At 33.4% G+C, this 18,397-nt stretch overlaps 1 protein-coding gene across 1 annotated transcript in view; it reads right to left on the bottom strand.

The window, feature by feature from the left end:
- The window catches only part of b4galnt3b (beta-1,4-N-acetyl-galactosaminyl transferase 3b), a 56,046-nt gene extending 42,207 nt beyond the window's left edge, over positions 1–13,839 (bottom strand). Inside the window, exon 1 of the mRNA XM_056478262.1 lies at positions 13,536–13,839. Within this exon, the coding sequence (XP_056334237.1) occupies positions 13,536–13,668 (133 nt within the window). The 5' untranslated portion in view covers positions 13,669–13,839. The remainder of the gene's footprint in view (positions 1–13,535) is intronic.
- Positions 13,840–18,397: the final 4,558 nt, after the last annotated feature.

Raw genomic sequence — 18,397 nt, 5'->3', positions numbered from 1 at the left:
AACAACATGCTAATTCATGCTAGAAACATGCTAATAACATGCTAATTCATGCTAGTAACATGCTAGAATCATGCTAGTAACATGCTAATTCATGCTAGAATCATGCTAGTAACATGCTAATTCATGCTAGAAACATGCTAGTAACATGCTAATTCATGCTAGAAACATGCTAGTAACATGCTAATCCATGCTAGAATCATGCTAGTAACATGCTAATTCATGCTAGAATCATGCTAGTAAAATGCTAATTCATGCTAGAATCATGCTAGTAACATGCTAATTCATGCTAGAATCATGCTAGTAACATGCTAATTCATGCTAGAAACATGCTAGTAACATGCTAATTCATGCTAGAATCATGCTAGTAACATGCTAATTCATGCTAGAATCATGCTAATAACATGCTAATTCATGCTAGAAACATGCTAATTCATGCTAGAATCATGCTAATAACATGCTAATTCATGCTAGAAACATGCTAGTAACATGCTAATTAATGCTAGAAACATGCTAATAATATGCTAATTCATGCTAGAATCATGCTAGTAACATGCTAATTCATGCTAGAAACATGTTAGTAACATGCTAATTCATGCTAGAATCATGCTAGTAACATGCTAATTCATGCTAGAATCATGCTAGTAACATGCTAATTCATGCTAGAATCATGCTAATAACATGCTAATTCATGCTAGAAACATGCTAGTAACATGCTAATTCATGCTAGAATCATGCTAGTTACATGCTAATCCATGCTAGAATCATGCTAGTAACATGCTAATTCATGCTAGAATCATGCTAGTAACATGCTAATTCATGCTAGAATCATGCTAGTAACATGCTAATTCATGCTAGAATCATGCTAATAACATGCTAATTCATGCTAGAATCATGCTAGTAACATGCTAATTCATGCTAGAATCATGCTAGTAACATGCTAATTCATGCTAGAAACATGCTAATTCATGCTAGAATCATGCTAGTAACATGCTAATTCATGCTAGAATCATGCTAATAACATGCTAATTCATGCTAGAAACATGCTAATTCATGCTAGAATCATGCTAATAACATGCTAATTCATGCTAGAAACATGCTAGTAACATGCTAATTAATGCTAGAAACATGCTAATAATATGCTAATTCATGCTAGAATCATGCTAGTAACATGCTAATTCATGCTAGAAACATGTTAGTAACATGCTAATTCATGCTAGAATCATGCTAGTAACATGCTAATTCATGCTAGAATCATGCTAGTAACATGCTAATTCATGCTAGAATCATGCTAATAACATGCTAATTCATGCTAGAAACATGCTAGTAACATGCTAATTCATGCTAGAATCATGCTAGTTACATGCTAATCCATGCTAGAATCATGCTAGTAACATGCTAATTCATGCTAGAATCATGCTAGTAACATGCTAATTCATGCTAGAATCATGCTAGTAACATGCTAATTCATGCTAGAATCATGCTAGTAACATGCTAATTCATGCTAGAATCATGCTAATAACATGCTAATTCATGCTAGAATCATGCTAGTAACATGCTAATTCATGCTAGAATCATGCTAGTAACATGCTAATTCATGCTAGAAACATGCTAATTCATGCTAGAATCATGCTAGTAACATGCTAATTCATGCTAGAATCATGCTAATAACATGCTAATTCATGCTAGAAACATGCTAATTCATGCTAGAATCATGCTAATAACATGCTAAATCATGCTAGAAACATGCTAGTAACATGCTAATTCGTGCTAGAAACATGCTAGTAACATGCTAATTCGTGCTAGAATCATGCTAGTAACATGCTAATTCATGCTAGAATAATGCTAGTAACATGTTAATTCATGCTAGAATCATGCTAATAACATGCTAATTCATGCTAGAAACATGCTAATTCATGCTAGAATCATGCTAATAACATGCTAATTCATGCTAGTAACATGCTAATTCATGCTAGAATCATGCTAGTAACATGCTAATTCATGCTAGAAACATGCTAGTAACATGCTAATTCATGCTAGAATCATGCTAATTCATGCTAGAAACATGCTAGTAACATGCTAATTCATGCTAGAATCATGCTAGTTACATGCTAATTTATGTTAGAATCATGCTAGTTACTTGCTAATTCATGCTAGTAACATGCTAATTCAGACTCGGCTTTTCAAACCACCATAAAGTTTGTCCTCAAACTTTAATATCTAGTTATTATTATTATTATTATTATAATTAACAGTACAATCAATCTACTCTATCTCCAGCGCTCAAAGGTTAGCCGGAAATGGACGTTTTTAAAATCTCAGTATCGATTGGTATTGAATTCCAGAAACCTGACAACACTACTACATTGTTGCCTTTATTGACTTAAATAAAAATGTCATATTTCAATAAGAAATTATTCAAACTAAATAATATATAAAATAAAAATCGATAAATATGACAATTTTACTTTTTTTTTAAAAAATTGGTTACATTTTTGATAACTTAAAAATCTTCCTTTGGATGCATTTTTAAAAACATCCATCAAAGTGCTTTGAGCATAAAAATCTTGTCTAGAACTTTTTTTTTTTAAATGTGACATTCGTGAGTGGCTTGACAGTGATTTAGTGGTGGGTAGAGTACTGATAAATCATACTCAAGTAAAAGTACCATTACTTGCCCAAAAACGTAGTGCAATTAGAGTAAAAGTATCTGTTGTAAATCAAAAAGGTAGCTAAAAGCTAAAAAGTTAGAAGCTAAAAGCTAAAAAGTAGCTCTTATAAAAGTACTCAAGGAGTAGTGAGTATTAAGCTGTGAAATGCTGATGCATTTATATGCAATTTGTGCATGTGTGTGTAAACGTAACATTCTGTAGTGCATTTAGTTATTGTGCAAGACTATTTAGCAATTTCATCCCTGCAGGCACAGGATGCCAACATGACGTCAGATTGACGTTGTACCCCAACGTCGTGGGATGTTTAATTTTGTTTGGAAAGAAAATCAGGTTGACATATGAACCCAATGTCAGGCCGACGTCACATTTTGATCACTTTCCAACACAATCTAAAAACAACAAACTATCAAAGTCTAATGATGTTACAGGTTGACGTTGTGTGGACGTTACCAATATGAAGTCTATCAGACGTTGGATTTTGGTTGCCATACCTGAGGAATAAATGGCAGTATTTAACGTCAATATGACTTTGGTTTAAGATGTTGGCTTGACGTTGGATTTTGGTCACTCCAACACAACCTAAAATCAACCACACATCAACGTCATTTCATGTCAGCATTTGATGTCAAAAAAACATTGTCCTTAGACCTAAATCTAACCTAATATTAATGGCTTATAATGTTGTGTGTCTGCTGAGATCAGTGACATGCAGCCTAAACTCTCTCTCTTGGTCATCATTGCATGCAAAGATTTTGGACAACTTCTTGGACACTTTTAATGCTTCCAAACGGTTTGCTGCTCTTATAAAGCACCCATGTCACAGGGAAATAAAGTAGTGACTGCAGGTTGAAGGAAAGTAGTGAAGTAAAAATACAAATACAGCACAAAAATGTACTCAAGGGAAAGTAAAAGTGCACATTTTAAAACTACTTAGTAAATTATAATTCCTGGGAATTACAGTAGTTTGAGTATTTGCAATTTGTTACTTTACACCACTGCAGTGATTACATATAGGGTGTACATGTATTCTTCTAGTGAGTCAACAATATGGCATCGGGTATAAAAAGTCTCAAAGAAATTAAATTTGAAGTGTCTTCCATTATGCTTGGGTTGATCTCTTGCAATTTATTATTGGTTAATCCAAGATATAAAAAATGTATCACAACGTCATGCAAAATAGTCAAACCTGAAACTATTCATATCCCTGTCAAATTGTGACTTAAAGTTACTTTTTTGAGTTTTTTTGAGTGGAAATGACACAGGACAAAAAATATAGGATGATATGAAAAAATAATATAACAACGTACAAGATTGTGCAACATTGTGGAAAATGCACAACCTTTATTTACCTGTAAACACTAAGTGGTAGTCATACTTCGTCAGGGGTATGAATAATTCTAGGTGTGACTGTATATGCATATTCAAAGTCAGAGAATGCATGATCGGTTGCACGCCAATGCCGTATGTAGGTCAAACACTCGTTTTAGTTTGGAAATCCAAAAAGAAAAAAAAATTTAAAATCACACTGAAGCGACTTCCTCACAATCAGATTCCATCCCAGGCAGAGCTCGACTGGACAGCTGTTGCTTTTAATCTGATTTCACTCGCAGGCAGTATGAGCTTACAATTCAGATGTAATTTTAGATGCACATTAGCAGACTGATGTCCAGGTGGTGTGACACTGGCACTGCTCCTCTGACCTGATACTGACCTTAAACTAGATGACAAACTCCTTCTGCAGGTCAGAGCTCACCTGACGTCTCTCAGGTTTCCAAATAAGCTCTTTGTACGGATTTCATAATGTGGAACCAAAAAAAAACATGATTTAAAATTGTTGTAGGTTTCATGGCTGCCAGTTTAGCAGATAAATGAAGCAGAATAGACACTGTGTATTAGGGGTGCAACAATACAGACTTCTCATGGTTTGGTTTATGGTTTTAGGGTCAAGGTTTCAGTATTTTATACTGTATGCCCAGTAGAAAATCTGACATTTTATTTTGCGTATGTAAACTACCTGACAAAACTCTTGTTGTGGATCCCAGTTGTAAAAGCAACAAATAATAACTTGACTTCTAGTTGATCATTTGGAAAAATGGCAGAAGGTAGATTTTTCAGATGAATCATCTGTTGAACTGCGTCCCAGTCATCATAAACACTGCAGAAGACCTACTGGAATCCAAACGGTCCCAAGATTTTCACAGAAATCAGTCAGGTTGGGTGCGTGAGAGATCTGCAGAGTAGATGGCAACATCAACAGCCTGAGGTATCAAGACATTTGTGCTGCCCATTACATTACAAACCACAGGAGAGGGCAAATTCTTCAGCAGGATAGCGCTCCTTCTCATACTTCAGCCTCCACATCAAAGTTGCTGATAGCAAGGAAGGTCAAGGTGCTCCAGGATTGGTCAGCCCAGTCACCAGACATGAACATTATTAAGCATGTCTGGGGTAAGATGGAGGAGGAGGCATTTTTCTTGATAAACTCAGTCCTGCAAGAACACTTTCTTTACCATTCCAGATGACTTTATTAATAAGTTATTTGAGTCATTGCAGAGATGTATGGATGCAGTCGTCCAAGCTCATGGGAGTCAGACACAATATTCATTCTTTTTCCACTGCAGCATGACTTTATATTCTATACTGTCAATTATTTCTGTTAAGTAACAAGACTTTTGTCAAAGCAAAGTCAGACTTAACTGTCCTAATTAAAAATATTAAAAATCAAAATCATACTTATTTTGGTCAAATAATCGTAATCTAGATGCCTTTGCCTTTCATATAAGCCACTTCTGATACCAAATGATCAACTAGAAAACTTGAATAGGCAAAGAGACTTCTGCAATTTCAGCTGATGATTTTAATAGCTCTATTTGGAAAGATTTAATTCATTTAGACTGACTAGGATGATCAAGTCTTTTCATCGCAGTGCAGCAGCACAAAATATAATGAATTTGAAGCACATATAAATACGACGGAGTTGGAAATTGTAAAATAAATAAGATGCAAAAAAATACACTGATAAGAAATTTATTCATTCATTCATTTTCTTTTCAGCTTAGTCCCTTTATTAATCAGGGGTCACCACAGCGGAATAAACCACCAACTTATCCAGCATATGTTTTAGCAGTGGATGCCCTTCAAGCCGCAACCCATCACTGGGAAACATCCATACACACTCATTCACATACTGCAGTCAATTTTAGCATACCTAATTCACCTATACATCACGTCTTTGGACTTGTGGGGGAAACTGGAGCACCTGAAGGAAACTCACGCCAACACAGGGAGAACATGCAAATTCCACACAGAAACACCAACTGACCCAGCCGAGGCTCGAACCAGCGACCTCCTTGCTGTGAGGCGATCGTGCTACCCATTGCGCCACCGTGTCGCCATAAGTAATTTTATTTCAAAAAATTATATTGAATATTTATTTCATAAAATATATAAAAGCAAAGCCTAAGAATTGTCAGTTTTAACACCACAGAAATTACTGAAAGTTTAGGAATTATACATTTGGAATTGTTTCTTGCTGCAGTGGTTTGTCAAATCTATTTGACACTGATATTACATCAAAGATAATTAAAAAGTATTTGAGACTCAAAAATGAACACGTAAATGGCTTCAAAATGTTCTGTGCGCAAGAAGAAATTACAATAAAAACATTTTAATTAATTAAATAAAACTAATACAAAAAATAAAATTTAAATAAAAAAAATTGAGATAAAAGGATGAGTATGTTAATGTATGTATTTATATTTAAGTATTTGCAATATTTCATTCCCTAAATAAAACTACTACTTTTTTTATTGTGCATGTAATCTGGGACCCTGTTGTAAAACAAGCTGCCATACTATTTTAATCATTGTGCTGGACTGTTTGCATGTTTTGCATTGCATTGCATTAATAATAATAAATGACGCAATTTGCTACAATAAACTCCTCATAAGAGCAAACACACTGTCAATAAACTCAAGCTCTTCCCTTAGTAAGTCCATCTAAAAACATAACAAGAAGAAAATATGTGGCTAAAAGTGCAACAAACTCCTGGTGCAATTAAACATCTAATAAATTAAATCAACATTATAACTCTAGAATGTAATGGGAAAAACTAAAATATGATCTAAAATCTAATTAGAAACAGACATGTTCAGATAGCGGATGAGATTATAAACTGCATCTAACAAGAAATTGGATCAATTGATAGTAAACAATGATTAATTTATAAAACATAAGTAAACAATTTCACAATGCAATATGTTATTTTAAATACTTGCATTAATGAAAAACAATTTAACTATTTACAGCAGTGACATCCTTATATTAATATTGCACTACAATCAATGCTAATTTCTGCAAATAATAATACAACAACTGAAGTTTATTATAGGGCTGCACAATATGGGAAAATTTTCACCTTGCGATATTTTTTTTTCTCTGCGATATATATTGCAATATAATTTTAACAGATGACTTAAATAGCTCTATTTGCAAAGCCATTACTTGAGATGATTTTTTAGAGGAGTGAAATATAAATATATGTCTATGTAATTTGTTATATTTTATATATTCTTGTATTTATTTTACATAAACTACAGTCATAAACACAACAGAGCCAATATTAAAGTGAAATAAACCGTACTTTATGGTTTCCTGGAGAGAGCAACAGTATTCAAGTACAGAAATTGAATAATCAAATGTAAAACAGCACTGTATCATCTTCACCATATAAACAACTTTATAAATGTTATAAATAAATTAAAAACAGGCCCTAAAAACACATGCAGATGATAAACTATATTATGTTTCAATTCAGTGTCTCCACAAATCTCCTGTGTTTTGACCTGTGGTATCTGGTCATCTATAATCCTAACTCCACATTGCATATTTTGCGATGTGACTTATGGACACACACATTGCGATACTGATGCTCAAACGATATATTGTGCAGCCCTATTAGCAAAGTTTTTTTTTTATTTTTTTACTAATTAAGATTCATGTAAACAGTGATATACTGAAAAATGACAATAACAAACAAGATCAGATATTGCTAAAATGAGTTCATAAAAAAAGCTACTTTGTTTAAATATTTGTTCATTAATTCTAAACCTTCAATCATGCATAAAAACGTCTCATAAATTATTATAAAATATATAATAAGAATTTATTTTAAATGAAAAGATAATTAAATAGAAATATTAGATAATAAATAAAATTCTCAAAAAGAAAATAATTTCTAATTCAAACTAAAACACTTTAAAAGCTTGAAACGCAGGAAAACAAAACATTTCATGTGACCATTAAGCGACAACTATAAACATGTCTACAAGTGATAGTATAGAACTATTGGTGTTACTTCTGAATAAAAAAATTAATTAAATAAATTAAGTGCCGTTTCTATTTTAACTATTTCGAATACTGAAAAACTCTCAAAATCACAGTAAGTGTATGTCAGAATCAAACAGGTTCACCTGACAGAGAGAGTGAGAATTTTGAGTTTATTGCCATATCAGCTACTCTGGCTATATGTCATGGCAAAAAAAATAATAATAATAATAAATAAATAAATTTAAAAAACAGATGAAGTTTACCACATTTATTATAAATATCCCCTTTCTATGATTATAAAAATATTCTGAAAATTAAAAGTCATCAACAGCAATAAATAATACATCAGATAAAATACATACGTAATAATATAAATAATGTATAAAATCTTAGGAACCTTAAGATTCACATTAGGATTAGGATTCACATTAAAAATATTTCATTTAAAGTCTCTCCAGATAAAAATTGTTGTCTGATAACATTACAAATAGGGCTTTCCACAAGAATATGTTTAACAGTTTGGTTTCTGTTGCAGTATTGAGATTTTGGGGGTTCTTCTCCTTTGAGTAAATGTTCAGTTCACCTGACAAAAAGTGTTGTTTTTTTATTTTCTTTAATTTAATTTCAGAAAAGTATTTTTAGCTAAATATAAATAGGGAAATCATATTGGCAGCCAATTGCTATCAAAAGTACAACATTTTCCACAGTCAATTAAATACTGCAAATGTTGTTATAAAGTCATACTTGCATGCGATTTCAGACTCAATATTCAAAGTAGAGTGGTAAACAATATAGGAAAATTTCACAAGTTGTCACTGTTAAAAAAAATGAATGAATGTGGGAATACAAAACAAACTATACCTCAATTAAAAACAAAGTTTGGGAATCTCTGACAAGTGCAGTGAGATGATGTATTGAGTTAAAATTGGTTTTATATTCCCACATTTCTACTTGATAATATTGCATAATCTAAATAGGAAAATCGTATTAGCAGCTAATGACTATCAAAGTACAACTTTGTTCACAGTCAATTAAATAGTGCTAATGTTGTTTTCAAATCATGAGACTTCAGACCAAATATTCAAAGTACCATGGTAAACAATATAAGAAACATGTCAGAAGTTGTCACTGAATGAAAGCGTGGATATAAAACCAACTTTACCTCAATAGATGATGTGTATTGTCAGCCCATGATAAAGTGAGGTAAATGACTCGAGCCTTATTGAACACTGTGGTTTAATTAAAGTACATTTATCATATTATAGTGAATGTAGGCATCAGATGTGAGTTTACGTTACTAAGGAAACATTTTATATTCACACATTCATTCAGGGACAATATAAGACAAGTTGTCACTGTTCAAATATGAATGTGTGAATATAAAACCAACTTTCCCTCAAAGTTTATTATCAGCCATTACTTTTCTTCTTAATAGTGCTGACATTAATGTTGTTTTCAAGTCTAACTTAAGTGAGATTTCAGACTAAATAAATATTCAAAGTACCATGGTAAACAAGTGTGTCACTGAACGTGTGTGCAAACATAAAACCAACTTTACCTCAATAAAAAGTTTGGAAATCTCTAACCAGTGCAGTGAGATGATGTTTATAGTCAGCCCATGATAAAGTGAGGTAAAGAATGACCCTTACTGAACACTGTAGTTTAATCAACATACATCTTTATCATCTTGACAGTGAAATAGTGAAATCATATTAGCAGCCAATGACTATCAAAGCACAACACCGTTCACAGTCAATTAAATAGTGCTAATGTTGCTTAGACATGAGATTTCAGACCCAATATTCAAAGTAGCTTGACAAACAATATAGGAAGCTTTTCACAAGTTGTCACTTTAAAAAAAAAACTGAATGAATGTGCGAATATAAAACCAACTTTACATTCAATAAAACAAGGTTAGGAATCTCTGACCAGTGCAGTGAGATGGTGTTTATAGTCAGCCCATGATAAAGAAGGAAATGATTCAACTCTTACTGAACACTGTGGTTTAATAGACGTATATATTTATCATCTTGAAAGAGAAATAGTGATATTATATTAGCAGTCAATGACTAAGTACAAAATTGTTCACAGTCAATTAAATAGTGCTAATGTTGTTTTAAAGTCATACTTGCATGAGATTTCAGACCGAATATTTAGAGTAGTGTGGTAAACAATATAGGAAGCTTTCACAAGTTTAAAAAAAATTAATGTGCAAATATAAAACCAACTTTACCTCAGTAAAAAAGTTTGGGAATCTCCGACCAGAGCAGTGAGATGATGTTTATAGTCAGCCCATGATAAAGTGAGGTAAATGACTCGACCCTTACTGAACACTGTGGTTTAATGGACGTTGATGTTAAGCATCATGACGGAAAAATAGTGATATCGTATTAGCAGCCAATGACTATCAAAGTACAACATTGTTCAGTCAATTAAATAGAGCTAATATTGTTTTAAATTCATACTTGCATGATATTTCAGACCAAACATTCAATGTACCATGGTAAACAATAAAGGAAGGGTGTCACAAGTTGTGACTGAACACATGTGTGAATATAAAACCAACTTTCAATATAAAAAGTTTGGGAATCTCCAGGGGCATGGCAGACATTTTAAGAGTGGGGGACAGCTCTAGGAGATCTAAATGTTTAAATTCATATAATTATTAAATCACCCGTTTCTAAATGACCTGTCTCTAAAAGTGAGGGGGACATATCCCCACTCCCCCCCCACCCCCCCCCCCCACCCCCCCCCCATTTGCTACACCCCTGGAGTCTCTGACCAGTGCAGTGAGATGATGTATAGAGGTAAATTTGGTTTTATATTCCGACATTCTCCTCAATAATTTAATTTCAGGAAAGTATTCTTTGAAAATTCTAAATAGGGAAATTCTGTTAGCAGCCAATGACTATCAAAGTACAACATTGTTCAGTCAATTAAACAGTGCTAATGTCATAAAGCAAGTCATATTCACATGAGATTTCAAACTAAATATTCAAAGAAAAATCATAAACACTACAGGAACAAGTTCAATTTATAAACAAGCTGTCATTGAACAAATTTGCGAATATAAAACCAACTTTACCTCAATAAAAAAGTTTGGGAATCTCTGACCAGTGCAGAGAGATGATGTTTATTGTCAGCCCAAGATAAAGTGAGGGAACTTGACTCTTTTTGAACACTGTGGTTTAATTAATCTTATGTTTATCATCTTGACAGAAATGTGGGCATCATATGTGAGTTAACGTTATTGAGGTAAAGTTAGTTTTATATTTCACACATTAAGACTTTCTCCTTAATAGTGCTAACGTTAATATTGTTTTCAAGTCTAACTTACGTGAGATTTCAGACTGAATATTTAAAGTTCCACGGTAAACAATATAGGAAGTGTGTCACTGAATGAGTGTGCAAATATAACTTTACCTCAGTAAAAAAGTTTGAGAATCTCCGACCAGAGCAGTGAGATGATGTTTATAGTCAGCCCATGATTAAGTGAGGTAAATGACTCGACCCATAATAAACACTGTGGTTTAATCAACATACATGTTTATCATCTTGACAGTGAAATAGTGAAATCATATTAGCAGCCAATGACTATCAAAGCACAACATTGTTCACAGTCAATTAAACAGTGCTAATGTTGTTTAGACATCAGATTTCAGATCCAATATTCAAAGTGGCGTGGTAAAAAACATAAGAAACTTTTCACATGTTGTCACTTTTGAAACTGAACGAATGTGAGAATATAAAATGAATTTTAGCCTTAATAAAAAAGTTTGGAAATCTCTAACCAGAGCAGTGAGATGATGTTTATAGTCAGCCCATGATAAAGTGAGGTAAATAATGACCCTTACAGAACACTGTGGTTTAATCAACGTACATGTTTATGATCTTGACAGTGAAATTGTGAAATCATATTAGCAGCCAATGACTATCAAAGTACAACACTGCTCATAGTCAATTAAATAGCACCAATGTTGTTATAAAGTCAGACATGCATGCGATTTCAGACCCAATAATCAAAGTAGCGTGGTAAACAATATAGGAAAATTTCACAGTGTCACTTTAAAAAAACAAAACAAAAAAAAAAAAACTAATGTGCGAATATAAATCCAACTTTTCCTCAATAAAAAAGTTGGGGAATCTCTGACCAGTGCAGTGAGTTGATGTCTAGAGGTGAATTCGTTTTTTTTTTATTGGCACATTCGGAATATCTATTTAATATTATTTCAGAAAAGTATCCTTTGCCAATTATAAATAGTTATATCATATTAGCTGACAATGACTATCAAAGTACAACATTGTTCACAGTCAATTAAATGCTAAGGTTGTTTAGAAGTAATACTTACATTACATATTCAAAGAACCATGATAAACAATATAGGAACAAGTTCAATATATAAACAAGTTGTCACTGAAGAAATTTGTGAATATAAAACCAACTCTACCTCAATAAAAAAGGTTTGGGAATCTCTGCGCAGTCCATGTAAGATGATGTTTATTGTCAGCCCATGATAAAGTGAGGGAAATGACTTGACTCTTTTTGAACACTGTGGTTTAATTATTCTTATGTTTATCATCTTGACAGAAATGTGGGCATCATATGCGAGTTAACGTTATTTAAGGTAAAGTTGGTTTTATATTTCACACATTCAGACTCTCCTTAATAGTTCTAACGTTAATATCAATATCAATGTAAATATTAATATCAATATCAATCTGTATATTTGCATTCACTACTCACTTCCATTTTCTATTTTTATTTTAAACATATTTATTATCTGTTTTTTGTCCTGTCTCTGTAATCCTGTTGCACTGTAGAAGCTCTGTCACGAAAACAAATTCCTCGTATGTGTGAACATACCTGGCAATAAAGCTCTTTCTGATTCTGATTAATATTGTTTTCAAGTCTAACTTACAAGGGACTCCGACTGAATATTTAAAGTACCATGGTAAACAATATAGAGAGTGGCACTGAACAAATGTGCGAATATAAAAACAACTTTACCTCAATTAAAAGTTTGGGAATCTCCGACCAGTGCAGTGAGATGATGTTTATAGTCAGCCCATGATAAAGTGAGGTAAATGACTCGACCCATAATAAACACTGTGGTTTAATAGACGTATATGTTTATCATCTTGAAGGAGAAATAGTGATATCATATTAGCAGGCAATGACTATCAAAGTAACGTTACAACATTGTTCACAGTAAATTAAATAGTGCTAATGTTATTTTCAAGTAATTACATGAGATGCAGTGATCAAAGTAGCGTGGTAAACAAAAGGGAGCATGTCACAAGCGGTCATAGTTAAAAAAAAAATGAACGAATGTGCGAATATAAAACTAACTTTACCTCAATAAAAAAGTTTGGGAATCTCTGAGTACAGTGAGATGATGTTTACAGTCAGCCCATGATGAAGTGGGGTAACGTAACGTTAAATGACTCGAGCCTTATTGAACAGTGTGGTTTAATTAAAGTATATGTTTAACATCCTGTAGTGAATGTGGGCATCAGGTGTAAGTTATCGCTACTCACCGGAGCTGCTCCACTCACTCGTGGCCCTGAACTCCAGATACGCCGCGAGCAGCGCGACCGTCAGCACCGCCCCGAACACTATATATCTACCGTTGCGTTTGAATTTCCGCACCGGGAGAAAGTTGAGCATCATCTTTCCGCCCTTCAGGCTCCGTCTGGATCACAGAAGTTGTGAGCCGCTGAAAGGACCATCAATACACAGTTTCACGGTGTCAGAACTCGTGGAAAACTCAATCCTCGTCACTCCGGTTCACATTTCTCCCTGCCGCCGTGATTCAGCGTCTGTGAAGAGTCCGTGAACATCAGTGCGCTCACAGGTTGAGTAGGCCACGCCCTCCTCGTGACGTCAAAGGCACTCGCTGAACAGGTACAGCGATGGTGGAGGTGTTTTTATTGTCTGCTCATATTTGCTGTGAGAAGTAGGTGATAGGTTTGCAGGTCCGTAGCCAGCCTGGTGAAAGGGGTGGTTCTTTTATCTCAAAAAGTTGAGCTTTTTGCAGTTATTCGCCTCGATTTTTATTTAATCAGGAGATTTAAATACTGCTCTTAAATGTCATTTTATGCGTTCTCCCTGCGTTTGTGTGGGTTTCCTCCGGGTGCTCCGGTTTTCCCCACAGTCCAAAGACATGCGGTACAGGTGAATTGGGTAGGCTAAATTCTCCGTAGTGTATGAGAGTGTATGGATGTTTCCCAGAGATGGGTTGCAGCTGTGAAACATATGCTGGAATCTGGATAAATTGGCGGTCCATTCTGCTGTGGCGACTCCGGATTAATAAAGGGACTAATCCGAAAAGAAAATAAATGAATATTACATAATTAGAAAAAAATTGAAATTTGTTAAAGTTTTAAATTAAAAACTGTAATCTATTGTCATTTATTAGGTAAATAACAAACTGACCTGCACGTCCAAATTAGTATTTAAATTTATTTTATCGGCCACTTTTGGTGCTTCACACCTTTTTATTGGAGTCAATCTAGGGCCATATATACTTGCAAAATAAAAGAAAGTTTTGCAAACAAAAACTAAAGTATTGAGCAAAAAATAAACAAATGCAAATCTCTAAAAATCGCAAAGGGAAAATAAAGTTTTGAGAAATAGAAATTTATTTTGCTAACAAAAATAAAAACTGGGAAAATAAAGTTGAGAAATAAAATTTAATTTTCAAAAAAAAAAACAACAATATAAATATAAAAATAAAATAAAATCAAGCAGTGCAAAAAAAAAATAAATAAAATACTACAACAAAATACTTGCAACTAAAAATAATATATATATATATATATATATATATATATATATATATATATATATATATATATATATATATATATATATATATATATATATACACATATTTGCAAAACATTTTTATAGCATGGTCTACAAATCTCATCCAATCAATGGCCGTAAATGGCCAAGTTCTCTTGACTCCACCTCCATGTAAAATCAGGGCCACAAAGTGAAACATGCAGAAACGTGAAGTGCAAAGTGAAAACAGCATCACAGACTCACAGTTGACTAAAAAGCAAATCAAAATGAGCATTGCCATTGACTGGACGAGTTTTGTTAAGGCAATAAAAATGTTTTGCAAAAATGTATAGTTTTTATTTTTATTTAATTGCAAATATTTTTGTATTTTTTATTTGCACTGCTTGATTTTTATTTGCAGTTTTTATTTCCCTAAACTTAATTTTCCCTTTATTAGCAAAATACATTTTTATTTCTCAAAAATGTATTTTCGTTTTGCGAATTTTTGAGATTTGCATTCATTCATTTATTTTGCTTAATACTTTTTTGTTTGCAAAACTTTCTTTTATTTTGCAATATGGCCCTAGATTGACTCCATACTAGTCCAAGATTTAGAATAAAAGTAACCTGTAAAATGTTTTCTCCATTTAAACACAATACAGTCACCAGTGGAAGATGACTTCATGTCAGATTGTGTTTCTTGCACAGCTGGATATTGAACTCATGAAAAATAATTGTTTGCATTGGTCAAAACGGATTAACTGAATTAACTATTTTTAATGTCAAACTATAAAATATTTACATTTAGTAACTTTTACAAAAAGCATCTAAGAAAATCAACAATAATATCTGAGACATTACAAATAAATAGCATAAGATAAAATGTTTAAAGTATAATAAATTAAATTACTTCTAATTTAAATATTAAAAGACAGAAGCAATAAATGAGTTTTTTATACAGTGAAGGTAATGTTCGTTATTACTGGTTTAACATTCAGCAAACAGTATTATCCAGCATGACGAACAACAGAGGAACAAGAGCAATTTGTCAAAGTGTCAATAGAAGTCATAATAGGCCTGCACAATGGCAGCTTAATCTGACAGCTATTTGGAGCAAGGAACAATGGGAAATGCAGGAAACATCTTTTTATTGCTGTATTAAAAATGTTTGCACACTTTTCTGTTGTGAAATGCTCTCTCTTCACCAGAAACTTGGATCGTATCCTAAAAGTCCTTTAAGAAACACAAAGAAATGTGTACAGCACACATCCAAACATATTCCTGACCGATCTGGATAAACCTGTAAGACCTGCTGCAGGTTGTTTTGCATGCAGATTTGTCGTCTCCAGAGTCAATAATCTTTCCAGCAGTGCTTAGCCATTCATTTGAATGTGGAAACATGGAAGTGAGTGCATAGAGTGAACGCTGACAAACAAACAGATCTGCCTGCCAGAGGGATTTCACTGTCCCTCATGACTGCTGTGTTACCAAGTGACACAAACCACAGGCAGAAGAAACCATCTCCAGCATTCGAAGCCAATCACAGAACATTAGGTCTGATTAGAGAAGCTAATCAAAACACAAATTTGTTTTAAAATTCAGTACAATAGGAGCACAGGTAACAACACTGCACCAAATACAGGTCTTCAATTGGTATCTTTCATATATTTTTCTCAGTTTATATATTTTTGAACTGACTTTTTTTATATTCACTTTGCTATTTTCATCAATTCATTTTCCTTCGGCTTAGTCACTTTATTTATCACGGGTCGCCACAACGGGATGAACCGCCAACTTATCTAGCATATGTTTTACGTAGCGGATGCCATAACAGCCACAACCCAGTACTGGGAAACTCCCATACACTCTCACATTCACACATACACTAGGCCCAATTTAGCTCATTCAATTCACCTAAAGCATATGTCTTTGGACTATGGGGGAATCCCACACGAGAAAGATGGGAAACACAGTGAGAACAAGCAATATATATATATATATATATATATATATATATATATATATATATATATATATATATATATATATATATATATATATATATATATATATATATATATATATATATTTATATACACATGGTCCGCCTATAGACGAATTACTGGTTTGTAAACTGTGTATATACACAGTTGTAGTCAGAATTATTAGCCCTCTGTTTATTTTTTTCCCCCAATTTCTGTTTAACGGAGAGAAGATTTCTTCAACACATTTCTAAACATAATAGTTTTAATAATCATTTCTAATAACTGATTTATTTTATCTTTGCCATGATGACAGTAAATAATATTTTACTGGATATTTTTTAAGACACTTCTATACAGCTTAAAGTGACATTTAAAAGCTTAGGTATGCAAATAAGGTTAACTAAAAAATAGCTTAAAGGGACTAATAATTTTTTCACTATAAAATGGTTCATAAAAATTAAAAACTGCTTTTATTCTAGCCGAAATAAAACAAATAAGACTTTCTCCAGAAGAAAAAATATTATCAGACATACTGTGAAAATGTCCTTGCTCTGTTAAACATCATTTGGGAAAAAAATAAAATAAAATCAAAGGGCGGCTAATAATTCTGACTTCTACTGTATATATATATATATATGGTCCACCTATAGACGAATTACTGGTTTGTAAACATTCAGGATGCGCACGCAGTGAGGTTGCAAAAAAAAACAAAAAAAAACAGGAGTGGTAGCATTTACAGCAAGGGAATGACATCCGATGCGGTACAGAGTTTGTTGTTGTATTAGAGATAAGTTATATTGATAACATATTATATATATTATTTACATAATGCTTTCAGCGTATTTTAACAGCTTGTCACCCTGTGATAAGCATAGTGATTCTGCAAAATTAAGTGAGCGGCGTTCGTCTGACAGGTCCATTTGCGATAGCACTCTCCTATTGGATACTGGATACGACGAAATGGCCAAGCAACTATCAACTATCTCACTGAAACTCCAAGTGTTTTTACAAGAGAGAAGTTAAAGACCTACAAGTCTTTGGATGCCAATAATTTTGTTCTGTGTGGTCATGTGCAAGAAATAATGTTCCATGATTACCAGATTCAAAACTATATAGCGCTAGAAACCAAGGTTCTGCCTAGCCAAAGACAAGGAAGGAAGACAGAACTGTACAAGGCCTGGGTAATCATCAACAAGCAAAACAACTGCATTCTGACAGTGAACTGCACCTGTACGGTAGAGTATGTGAACGTACATGTTTACATTTCATTCTGAGCATTCAGTGTCTGCAGTTTAATTCACCATATTTAACTCTTTTTGCTGAAATCATTGCTGCAATCAAAAACAAGTAATGTGTATGATTCAGCATAGCGTGAACTTACCTGATATGAAATGAGAACTGCAGAGTCGAGCATTTTTAATTAGGCCCTCACTCCATTCAGCTCTTATGACGGCTGTTAGCCAAAGACGTCTGCAGTTGGCATTAAAGCAGTGTGGTGTGCGGTAAAATTTAAGTTTTCTATTTTTTGGCATTCTACCGCACAACACGACATGTTTGCTATTGCAACCGGTCTTTTTTTGCAACCAGTATGCGTGGTTGAACCCGCATGACGTCATGTGTGATGTAGG

This window comes from Danio aesculapii, chromosome 18, assembly GCF_903798145.1.
Source record: "Danio aesculapii chromosome 18, fDanAes4.1, whole genome shotgun sequence".
Classification (NCBI taxonomy): Eukaryota; Metazoa; Chordata; class Actinopteri; order Cypriniformes; family Danionidae; genus Danio; species Danio aesculapii.
Note: the sequence above shows the minus strand (reverse complement) of the source record. Positions and strands in the feature narration are given on the sequence as shown.